This window comes from Thunnus albacares, chromosome 14, assembly GCF_914725855.1.
Source record: "Thunnus albacares chromosome 14, fThuAlb1.1, whole genome shotgun sequence".
Taxonomy (NCBI): domain Eukaryota; kingdom Metazoa; phylum Chordata; class Actinopteri; order Scombriformes; family Scombridae; genus Thunnus; species Thunnus albacares.
This window is the reverse complement of record NC_058119.1, coordinates 7,117,423-7,130,047: the sequence shown is the minus strand read 5'-3', so window position 1 is coordinate 7,130,047 and position 12,625 is coordinate 7,117,423. Positions and strand designations below refer to the sequence as shown.

The 12,625-nt window shown below is 43.9% G+C and overlaps 1 protein-coding gene across 1 annotated transcript; it reads left to right on the top strand.

Moving 5' to 3' along the window:
- The first annotated feature begins 367 nt into the window (after positions 1–367).
- On the top strand, positions 368–6,793 carry cdc42ep3 (CDC42 effector protein (Rho GTPase binding) 3). Its single transcript, XM_044373611.1, has 2 exons — positions 368–633; positions 4,928–6,793. Exon 2 carries the CDS (start codon positions 5,159–5,161, stop codon positions 6,236–6,238), a length of 1,080 nt encoding a protein of 359 aa, XP_044229546.1. The 5' UTR covers positions 368–633; positions 4,928–5,158; the 3' UTR covers positions 6,239–6,793.
- The last annotated feature ends 5,832 nt before the right edge of the window (positions 6,794–12,625 follow it).

Below are 12,625 nucleotides of genomic sequence, written 5' to 3'. Positions count from 1 at the left end.
AGTGAACACACACACACGCACACACACACACACGCACACACACACACACACACTTCCTGTGAATATGAAGGACTGTTTTAGAGAGGAGAGAAAGCCAGACATCCCACGAGGCATTTGCTTTTCTCCACACAGAGCGGATTTGTTGCGAGACCAGAGCTTGTGCTCAGTCATCACTGCAGTTCCAACAAGGCACAGGAAGCACGGAGAATCCTCAAACACCACAGAGCTGCTTAAAAAATCTGAGCCCTGGGTAGGAGAGAGGACAGACATGCACAGGTGCTGCTAGAGAGAGAGAGAGAGAGAGAGAGAGGGGAGGGGAACGAGAACACAGAGAGAGAGAGGCAAAGAGAGAGAGAGAGAGAGAGGAAGAAGAGGGGGAGCGCGGGAGGTGTAGGAGGAGACTTGACTTGCTTCAGAGGGGAAGAGGAGCCGGAGAGCAATTCCAAAACAGCTGTCCGGCAGACGTCCCAGTCGACAGAAGTGCAGCCCCGAGGCAGAGACAGGAGGCAGGGCAGTGTCAACAAGCCACAGGAGCAGCACAGCAGCCACTGAACACACACACATCAACCTGGGGCTGCAGCGATCAGGAGAGCACCGGGGAAGGATCAAGATCTCCCCATCGATATATCTGAGGTGAGTGAGAACAGGAACATGTTTTATATCACACTCTGCTGGTACAGGAATCTGAATTAGAGGCTGGGATAATGTTGCTGCAGTTTACCTGCTGCCATGTTTTAAGTGTCTAGGTTGATATTTTTCGTCAGTCTTAGCAAATGTCTGCAGCAGAATGGGAGATAATTTAAGTAACAGTGAAACGTGTGAACGCGTGCATGCATGGTAAGTCAAGCTTGTACAATAGTGTTTGTGCAGCAGACGCTCTCATACATGTAACACAAGAGCTGAACTGTTAAGAGCAACATGATACACTCCCGGCTTTCCAAGAGAGACATTTTAGTCCGGCTACACACTTAAGGCATGTTCCTCTGAAACGCAGAGCTGGCTTTGCCTTTATCTCTCAAGGGGAACAGATTTGGAGCAGGTTTTTATGGGTAAACTGGGAGGAAAGGACTTTTTTCTTTTTGCCTGTATGTGTTGACATTCCCTTCATGTTTCATACGCTTTGATTCGGCTTCCTGCTCATCTGTGCCAAGGATAACTCTGGCAAGTGCTGGCCATGCTTGCGGGTGGCACAAGGGGAGCGAGAAAGAAAGACAGAACAAATACTCCACCCTGCTATTCGCCATAGTCCCGGCACAGCCACCAGGCCCCTCGAAAGTAAGGCCTTTGCCTATAATTGAGGTTTTTTTTATGTGACAAACAGCTCAATCTATTCTGTAAGGCTACCATTACCCTTTGTGGTATGTGCATTTGCTTTTTATAACAGCCCCAAGGAGAGGGTCTTTTTGCTATTCAAAGATGTGACAGAAGTCAAGGCCATGGTTAGATGTTAGAGCAGTATTTGGAGTTGCCTTGTAGACTACATTATGTCCCACAGTGGGCAGAATAGAAGTTTGTCTCCTACACACTGGTGATGTTACACTGACCACAAGTACAACAGAAGTGCAGAATACCATGTTATTTTTCAACAGCTCCGATTTGAAATGTCAGCACAGTAATCCCATCACGAGGGGAATATTTAGGGGATGCATAGTTTCTATTTTAAAGAATGGGGAAGTTATATACAGGTCATGTTTTGAACAGCTGCTCTCTTGAGCCTCGCTCTGACAATCATTCATCATCAGCTTTGGTGCAGTTTGGCGTACAGCATCATCAAGCTGCATCATTTGTTTAAACTACAGTAGGGTTACACTGCCACTAAGAATATATTGACCCACTTGTTTACACGTGACTTTAGGGCACCCAGAAATACCCAGACAAATCACGAGCCATGTGTTTAATTACCAGATACCAACCCCTCATTTATCTGCCCTCACACTCACAACTTTCATCACCTCGCTCCTTCTGCTGCCCCCTCACTAATAAGTAACCCTCCGAACACGAACTGATGAGGCTAAGCTCCATTTTTAAAGAGGCTGGAGTGGCTCCAGATCACTTCATGCCCAGACAGATAGCTGTTGCTGACCCAATGACACAGTGGCTTTATCTCGCAGCCCCCATTATGACTGGATGGCTGCTCAGGCAAGCAATTTTGAAGTAAGGTGCCATCAGATTCCCACTTCCCTTGAGGTGTTAATGAAACCTGTGACTGCATTCTGCGTTGGTGGTGCCGTCAGGTTCGGACTGGTAAACACGTGCCACGCCACCTCTTTTTGGAGCAGTTCCAAAAGGACGGCGCAAATCTGGCTTTGGCTGGGAGCTATACCAGAATACACCTGCTCATCTATTAACAGTCTGCAGAGACACAAATTGATTCATTGGGTCAAAAGGCCATAAGGATCCATCCTGGGATATCCTGACTTGTTGTACTTGATTCATTTCCTCTTGTGCCAACACAAGGTCAACTAAAATTGCTATGACTCTTCAGATTGTCGGTGTATACTTCAGTCAATACTAATTTACTCATTAAATTAACCCACATGTTGGTTATGCAGTGGATCTCCGGCAGCCACGACCGATATGAGCATATTGTTTTCCTCATACTTTGCTGGTGGCCTCTGGAATTCTTCTCATGTTTGCCATAGGAGCCAAACTGGTCTACCAGCAGGATGGCTGACATGAAGGTCAGACTGTCAGGCTTTCAGCGCACCAGCTGACTTCTCACGGGCCACAAGTGTTGACCTTGGGAAGGATATACAGCAGATATCCCCCTGTGTGAGTTGCAAGAGTTGCTCTTCTGCTAGAGGATTTCCTATGAGTTCCATCTATACTATTGATCTCAACCAGCATTATCACCTATTATAATGCATGGCCTGTGTGTTTTTCATGCCACTGGAGACCAGAGGGTCCACACAGGCCAGGCAGTTGTTATAATTTCATCAAGGCAGACCGATAATCAATAGGTACTGTAAGTTTGATAGCAAGTGTTCCAGATAGCAATGACTTTCTATTCTTGGAAAAGCGCTGCAGAAGTTGACACAGATATAGAAGCATGCACCCACAGGAAGCAGCTTTTGGCTTGGTGGTGCATTTGTTTCACTTCCTATCCAAGCCCAATTTCCCACTGCAGTGAGCATCAGCTGTCAAGGTCAGAAAGGATTGAGGAGCGGCAAAAGGGAGAGATGCTAAAAAAAAAAAAACCAAGTGGGAGAATGAGAAATGGAAGAAAAAAAAAATAAGAGGAAAGCTTGAGCTAAATAAGTGAAGGATATTGCTGTGCCCCCCCTCCCTTCATCAAACACTGCAGCAGTACTCTTTGCCCTCCCCCTTCCCTTTCTCTCCATCACTATTAACAAACAAACATGCTCTCCTTCACACACATGGCGTGCATTCAAAACTGCTATCTCTCACGAGCGCAGTCAGGCACCTCGCACAAACACTTGAATACACAAGCGCCCTCGGAGAGCTATGTTGCCATTCACCACACTCACACATGTTCTGCATCCCTCGGTGTTTGTCATGTCTATATATAGCTCCATAGTGCTCGCTGGGTGACAGGTTTATTTGTGTCGTAATGGCACCCCCCAAATTAGAAGATTTCACCCTGTATTTCATATCCACAGTTTATCGACGTTTTTGCTCTTATAAGGCTGATACTGATGGTGAAAATGATGTCGAAAATGGATGTCAGTGAAGTGGATTCCAGGCTGCTATTTGGATTCAAATACGCAGCAAGTGTCTGTCTCTCTGGCTCCACACTAATGTGCCTGCTGAATAAACATAGCCTACTTAAAGTGTCTCTGATAAGGCTGATGCAGTGTGTCTCTATGGGGTCGGTTGCAGCAGGAATGTGGATGTTTTCTCAGTGAAACCTTTTTTTTGAGGGGGGGGGCGACTTGACCGCCCAGGCACTTTTTTGCAGCAGTGCACTCTGTCAGACGGTCACTGCTGACAGACCTCTCATAAGTAAATATGTCTATAAATGGGCAAGCTCTCTCTTCACTTGTGCTCTCTCCCACCCCCCCATCACACACACACACATACTGTCAACTCCCTTCCTCCACGGAGTGTTTTTCCCTTTCTCCTTGGTTGCTATGTCGGTCAAACCTATCTCTCCTCTTTTTACAGAGTTCATCCTACACTAAGCTGGCTGCCAATGCGGTGACATTTTCTGTTGGGTTTGTAATGGAAAAGCTCTGAGGAGGCAACATACAATTAGGCACCTTTTATCAAATCCAATACTGCTTAATAATGTAACCCCATCCCAATGTATTGAGCAATCCAGTTGGTATCTCAGCCCTTATTCAACCTGAAGCCGATCCTCTGCCAATCAAAGCCAAATCAATTCACACTCTGCATCACCTTCTTTCTTAAGATCCACTTGCTCTGTAATCCCTCGCTCTATCTCTCTCACACAATCCCGCTAAACCCCTTAAACCCCTTTCCTCCCCTCTTTCTCCCCTCTGGTCCATCTCTGTCTATCTCTGTGCGTGTCTGAGCAGTAGCTCGCTCCTAAAACAGGCTGCCCTGCTCTGATCCCACTAAAGTCCCCCTTTGCTTCCCTTCTCCCAATCTGCGGTCCAGCTGTTCCACATTAGCACATCCAGAGTTGTGGAGGCCAAAGGAGGCTCATGTGTGGAAATGTGAATAGAGCAGCAAAAAGCCTTAGACCCGGGCCTCATCCACCTCTGCTCTGGCTTTTAAACTCGCCAGATGCAAGAAATGGATGAGGATTTCTTTTTTTTTTCCTCGCAGGATCCAGAGTTTATTTCTGGGACTTGTGTTGGTGGCCAGATTTATTTTTCTCTATAGCAGGACAGGAGGTTTGTATCAGCAGCACTCATCAGAGGAACTTTCAGGACATTTGTCAGTGTTGTGATCATGTTTTACAAGAAATGATGACTTATTCTCTATTTGTCTCCTATTTCAGGAAAGTGGAAGTGACCTTTCTACACTGGCAGACATCACCAGCCGTGCTTGGAATCCCATTTCCTGATCGATGCCACAATTGCTGAAATTATTTTTGGAGTCCTGCCTGACCGGTGTATTGCTGAGAATGTAACTCGAGCCTCTCCCCTGGGGAACTGTAACGTCCAGAACTTAAAGAGCACTTCCGACTGTTCTGTCCTGTATATCTGAGTTCTCTTCCACAGTTACAGCCATGCCAGCAAAAGCACCCATATACCTGAAACCCACTAATAATAAGAAGGGGAAAAAATGTCGCCTGAGAGATATTTTGTCCCCAGACATGATCAGTCCACCGCTTGGGGATTTTCGCCACACCATTCACATTGGCAGGGGTGGGGAGAGAGATGCCTTTGGAGACATGTCCTTCCTCCAGGGGAAGTATGAACTCCTACCAGGGAAGGCAGACGTCCACCCTCAGTATGGCATCCAAAGTGAGTTTCTGCGAGCAAACAGCACTGGTGATGCTTCCTTTGCTGAGACCCCCTCTCCTGTTCTCAAGAATGCCATCTCCCTTCCGACCATTGGTGGCTGCCAGGCGCTTACACTTCCCTTGATCTCCTCCACCGTGTTCTCCATGCCCCCGGAGCCCTTGGGGGACATAGTGGGGCCTACACCTCCCATGAAACCTGACAGTGCTGAGGAGGTAGAGATCCTGCAGATGGATGCTTTGTTGCGCTCAATAGACGTCTTCAGCAGTGAGCCTTTGTCCATCTCCACAGATATCCAGTCAAAGCCAGACGTCCTTCTGGATCTGCTGGAAAACACAGATGAGCCAACCTCTAAGGCAGTTGCCAAAGCTAACAAAATAAACAAAAGTGAAACCCGGTTTGACAAGCCATCATCTTATTATATCAATGGTCACAGCAACAGCATCTACAAAGCTAACGGAAGCCTGAACAGCAACACAAGCACCGACAGCTTTGACAGCTTTAGCGGTAAAGAGGACTTCAAGACCAAGATCTGCAATGGCAGCGGAGGTCTCAATGGCAATGGCAACTGCAATGGCTATGGACACTTTAACAATGACATTACCCTGGGCTTTAAGGAGGAGCTCTCCAAGTGCAATGGAGAGTGGGTAGACAGAGACAGTGGGGTGGAGGAGGGCCGCATCTGTGATTTTGAGTTTGAGTTTTCCAAAGAGAAGAGCACATCGCAGGATTCCCTCGCCCAGATCACGGGGTCATTCCTCTCCCTCGAACTCGATCTGGGCCCATCCATCCTGGATGATGTGCTCAACATAATGGATAAACCTGCAGCAAAGAGCAGGCCTTGAGCTGCAATGAGGCCCCGAGAGGAGAAAGGGAATTATTAAACTATAGCCATGAGGAGAGAAAGACTCAGAAAGCAATCAAAATGGTGTCTGGATATATCATTGTGATGAAAATGAGCTACAATAGACAGAGCTGCTTATGTTTTTATTGTCAAAACATATTATTATTCTAGCTTCTATGGAGTGTTGGTTCTTCTTTTTTTTGTTTGCCATGCCAGCAGCATGTTCATGATGCATGTGCTATTGAGTTACAGCTAAAACACAGCCATTGTGCCTTTGATTTTAAATTACTGTAAAATGCTACATGATAGATTTGTGTTCTTATGTTGACTTCCACACTATATACAAGATAACTTAACAAGTGTTGAGGTCCTTTGCTTTTTCTACACAGTCTTGAGTCTCAGGCTCTCTTTGAGCATATTGCATTTTGTGACTTTTAGCGTGTTTAACAAAGCACTATTTTGTTTGTCACATCATTCATTTGCTATTTCAAACAACAGAACACTATGCAGATTTGTGTTGTGAAAATTGTAACACAAATAAATTCATTTTGTCCTATCCTGCCCGATTTCTTGCAGGGAATGTGTGCATGTGCCAGAATTGAGAGTCCTTTCCAAAAATGATTAAACAAGTTAACTCAAGAGAGGCTGAGAATCAGAATAACTCTGGAAAAAGAAGTAGCACAAGAGGGAAAAGGCAAACAAGAAAGATACCAAGGGGAAAAAGAGCCACAGATTGACAGAAAGAAGGATAGAATGGATTTATTTTCTCGCCTCTGGCATTCCTTACATTCTGCCTCCCTGCCCTGCAGTGGGAGCACCGGTGGGCCTTCATCTGCCCAACCAGGCGCCTGCTCCATTTGTTTGCGTGTGGATGGGACAGGCAGAGGAGGGGTCTTTGAAATTCCCTGCATTCCAGCCACTGAGCACAAGTGTCCAGGACAAGACATAAATCAGCTGTTTCAAGTGAGGAGGGAGGGCCTTGGTCTTAGAGCCTCACTATCCATCAGCCAGAATGTATAGAGAGATGGGGTTATAAACCACACGCTTACAGCCCACAGGCAAACTTTGTTCAGTGCTGAGTGATAGATGATTCCTCTTCTTCTGTCTAGTTACAATAAAGATATGTTGACCCAGCAGTGTTGAACAAAACCCTTAAAGAGCAGGACAGAAATTATTAGCCTTCCATGCAGCCTCTTGAACTCCACTACCCCTCCGCAGTGACCTCCTCAGCCTGATCCTCTGTCCCTATGGACCATTCAGTGTAGACACATGAAGGGTAAGTCATAACAAGACCCTATGAAGGCTTATAGCAGGCTTCCCCCTAATATCCACTTGCCGCCATGTCATGCTTGTGTAGAGAAAACAAGATCACCTCGATAATAATTATCTGGGTTCAATTCCACCTCTGTCATTGAGCAAGCCAATGTGGCTAACCTCTCCAAATCCTTGAAAGGCCTCAGAATGTCTGTAAACAACCATAACCAGCCCAGCCAAGGCATCTGAAGCCGTTGTAAAATCAGTAGTGTTTTTCCATTGGCACTTTTGGCCACGCCAAACCATGTCGCATTGATTTGCATTTCCATTACCAGTCTAAGCATGCTGAGTTGTGCCGAGTCATGCCCGAGATAGACCATCTCTGGAGTTGGGTCAAAGCACGCCTAACCCGCCTCTAAGCAGGTTGTGTTGACATCTTGTTGGTAGGGCCAACCACAGCCAAGACGTGACGACCCCCCCATCTCCCTGTCAAACAGGCATGTGTTGCAAGACTCACCTCATGTCTGTGTTGGAGACCAGATAGAAAGATATTTTTAAAAGTCTCTGTATGTTCTGCTCCCAGTACTTTTGTAGCTTCTAAATGAATCTCTGTGGTTTGAAGTTTAGTTTCTCTCCTGCGTCCCTGTTAATACTTTCAGATCTCTGCTTTATTTTACTGTTTCCTGTTCACTTTCAGCTGTATAGGAGTCATGTTAAGTTACTGCTGATGAAAACCCATTTCCTGCTTTTGCTGCTTCATATTAAGTTTTTAAATATCAAAATAATGGGTGACTTATATTGTGAAGAATTTATGGGAAATGAATTTGTATATGGCGAAGGCCCAGAGATGTTAGAGGACATGTGAACATTCCTGCACACAAAAAAACCCATGTCATGGCATGATGCCCCAGCCATGGAAAATCCCAACATTAGTGCTAAAGACTTTGCATATGCTGAGCTGAAGCATACGACTTCCAAGCTTGAGTAATGAAAACCTTTGCTGTCAAGATAATTACTATTCTTATACCTGCAATGGTACACCATTGACTTGATGACAGCCTTCATTTGACAGGCGTGGACCCCAAGCAAACTCCCTTTGGTTTACAAAAGAAGCTGTGACCACAGAACTGTAGCATGTTGTGTAACATAGAAGAATTTCTGTAGGGATGCCAAAGATCTCGGACACAAAATACCAGGAAATACCAGTGTTTTATGAAATCCAATACAAATACTCGACATATGTTAGACTCTGAACACTCCCTCTATGTTCTCTGACTGTGAGTTCAGTGCTCCTCATGGAATACAAAGTGAAAGGATTTATTTTTTGTTTGTTTGAGCGACCAGTTGGCTTTGTGCCTTCATAGTTCTAGAGGTTTGTCTTATGTATGATTGATGTTTCTATTATGTAAAGTCTAGATAACAAATCACTGCATCTGTATTTAAATTGCACAACTTGAACAGTGCACTGGCTACTGGCAGATGCAGAGTGTCTTGTCTTGTTCCTGGCTTTAGTCTTCTCTAAGAGCCTGGGGGCAGAGGAGAAAATACCAGAGATGGTAGGTAGAAATAGTCCTGGTAGACTGTTTCTCATTACCACAGGGCCAAGGTAGAAGTTTGACCTGAAGAAACCTTGACTCCAACTGCCTCTGATATTCCAAGTTAACACCACAAACATGCTGTACAGCAACACAATCAGGCAACTCATTGTGCGACACCCACAGACTCACAAGCAGAACAATATTCCACTTGTTTTACAGTCACAGCTTAGCTTAGTCTTTTCCAGTTTGCTTGATTTTCTCAAGAGGAAAGATAATTTAATTGAAAAATGAATATTTTTCTTTTGAAAATCTTTGTTCACATGTATTTTGTGGAGCAAAACTGGTGTTGTTGAAAACAGGGGAGTGATTGCCAAATTGGTGACGTTAGTCAAGAGAGGGAGGTGACAAGGGTGTTGCCACTACCTGCTGCCTTGTAATTTCCCAACCAGTTGCTTTCTTGACAAAACAGAAAAAACCTAAATACTCAATTCTGTCTTTTGGACTTTTATGCTGTGGTTTAGTATGGTGGTGCCAAGGGGGAAAAGAACATACCCAACTTTTTAAGCATGTTAACATGTTTTGGGTTATGCTCCCCAGGAAATACATGTTTAATACATTTTGTGAGGAGAATTCTATCATATAAAATATTAGAAAATCAAGACAGAAAGGCTATTTTTTCAAAACATTTGCCCTTAGGTTACAGATAAATCATTTGAGCATTTCATGACTGTTCCTCCAGCAGATCTGTGATCCGGGGGATCCAGCTCTTCAGTTTCCTGGGCTAAGGTGAAGCTGTCAGTTCACAGATGAATAAGCTTTGGCCCAGAGGCCACTGGTGCCAAAGAAAGCACAGCTCAGACCCAGCAAAATTTTCCACCCAAGCTCCACAACAGAGCAGCATAATGTGCACACTGTCTTTCACATAGAGGTGTTGGTGAAGGAGCCCCTCATAGCCGGACTTGAGCTGTGGAAGGCGGATGAGAGGGGAAACTTTAATAAGATGTTTCCCTGCTCGCTGGCCCTAGATGGAGACAGCAGAGACGTGAGCTGCAGGATAAAGATTCTCTTGTATTCACCTGCTGTAAATGTTCTACCACACAAAATGAGCCCTGAACCCAGATAGAGTACTTTCCATACAGCAAAAAGACATCGGCAGAAGGAAATATCTGAGGTATGAGCACAGCTTTTCTCAGAAATATTATTGTTAAATATTTCTTTTGCTTGCTGGGGAGATATCATTCATTGTTGATACATACTGTACGTGCTCCAAAAATTGAATGCCATGTCCATGATAATCGGGGCCTGAGTAGTAGAAGTTTCTTGGAAACATTTACTTTGGGATGCTGAGCATGGAGCTTGGACTAAAGTGTTCTTCAGATCTGCTGATTTAGCAGCATAGAGCCGCAGCTCCCTTTCAAAAGACAACAACAGCAGAGTGTAGAGAGAGCTTATTCTCAGGGGTGAATAAAATGAGCCTGAGCAGGGGTTGATGCAGTGCAGATACGAGCGAGCTCACATGCAGTTTGGTCTGGCAGGAGATGGATACCTTAGGTTCACTGCGCTGTTGACTGTTGTTTGGCTGACAGTAACCATAGCGAGTTGAGTTTGTATCTTCCGCACGTGAGGGCTGCACTGAAAGGAGGGCAGAGAGAGGGCGAGAGTTAAACAGAGCAGTGTCACCTCAGAGGCACCAGAATACCTCCATGACAAAACCCAGGCACATTTAATTGTGGTGCCACACTATGTAGAGCAAAACAAGAGCTACTGTATGCTTAAATATATATTTCATTTATCTGCAATTTGCATCTTTACTTGAGGGCATTTTGCACTTTGCTGGAATCTACATCTGATCCAGTGTGAATTCTGAAATTCATAAGTGTTCATACTACATGTCATTAAAGTTACAGCAATACTTTAAAGTAATTTAAAAGGTGTTTTAATTAAGATTCTTATCAAAATGGATCAATGGATGATGTGTTATATGAACAAGATTGCTTGTAGTGACAAACCCACAAAATATCCTAATATTTGCATTAGGAGTTGGTGGAGACCAAAACAGAGCTAAAAGAAGAGTAAATATTTAACTTACAGTCATCAGGTGGAAACACAACTTCAAATGAATGTTGTTTGTATCTGCTGGATGTGAAAATATGCAACTGTTTGCTAACATGTTAGCTTTATTAACTTCATGAGGTGATCTTATGTCATGTTATATATGTGTTTTTAGCTGGTTGTGCTACCCAGAGGTGGCTTAAAAAATAATACAGATTTAAAAGTTATTACAATAAATACAAAAATTCGGATTATTTTTAAAACGTATAGTTTAAAAATCAGTGTCATTTGGCATAAGTCACCCTAGACTAGTGAGGTTGATTTTGTGCTCAATATACCCCTTTTTCATGTTCAAAATTGTTCAATTCAAAGTATAGAAGTTTAAACTGTTTTGATACAGTTAATTTATCTGTGAGGGGTTCACTGTACACTGAGTGACCCTGATGGAGGCCACAAGCCTTTGCTTAATTCAGTATATTTAGGGGTTTAGTTAACTTTAAAACAAAACCACAGGAAAGCTAAACTAAAGATAACTGTTTTCCTCAGCAAATACTATACTGCATGCATGTTTTAAACCTTTTGATAAATGGTCATGTCTAATACCAAAACTATTTAGCTAATATGAACTTCAAGTAAATAAAGGAAATTTACACATTTAACAATAATCTGTATTTTCCCCCTAACTAATATCCACTGATGTTTGATTATGTCCTGCAATTCAAGCAGGGCATAATCTACATAGCCTCCAGATACTGTACATTACTGTATTACACACACAGTACATAGGCCTACAGCTTGCAGACAGTGACATTCACTGTCCTCCTGTCAGCTTTATGATAAATACTGCAAGGGTGCTCTGAGACATAGGGGTGAGCACAAAGTCTGCTTAATCGGCTTAATTTACAACAACCCCCACACTGCAAACAATCCATGAATAATTCATATTTATTCATTTTTATTCCAGTTCAGGAAGAATGGGTCTGTGACTGAGCACAGTAGGATGGGACAGTAATGTATGCTCTTTGTCCTTCTAAGGCAGCGCAAGGGAATGAAACCAAAGGCTGTGATCATGTGAGTCTTTCTAAGATCACCCTTGTCTATTTTTTGTCTCTTTTCAAATGGCATGCCCCCAACCCAGGGCAGCAACCGCCCATTAGGGTGCTCTCCTATGGTGCTCTATATTCACCCATAGGAGGTATTTATACATTTGCTCTATACTACATTTCCTCCAAACAACCCTCTGTGAATTCCTGCAATGCCATGCAGAGGGACTACTGGGCTTAGGGGTACACCCCCTTATAGATGTAGGTGACATCACTTGCCATCTTTTCCTCTTGCAGGTCAACAACATCTCTGTCACCCTAATGAGACGACCGTACCCAGTCACCTTTTGAGATACAATAATGGGGTCAGGTCAATGAGTTGCTTTGGGAGTGGTGTTTATTGGCGGATACATGCCACTCCCATGAATAGTTTAAAGGTTGCTATAGTATAGTCTACTATAGTATATATAGCATATGAACTAATGTCTACTGTTAATATTG

What these genes read in the sequence shown, in the direction of transcription:
- cdc42ep3 (XM_044373611.1), top strand. Translation starts at nt 5,159, where the DNA reads ATGCCAGCAAAAGCACCCATATACCTGAAACCCACTAATAATAAGAAG.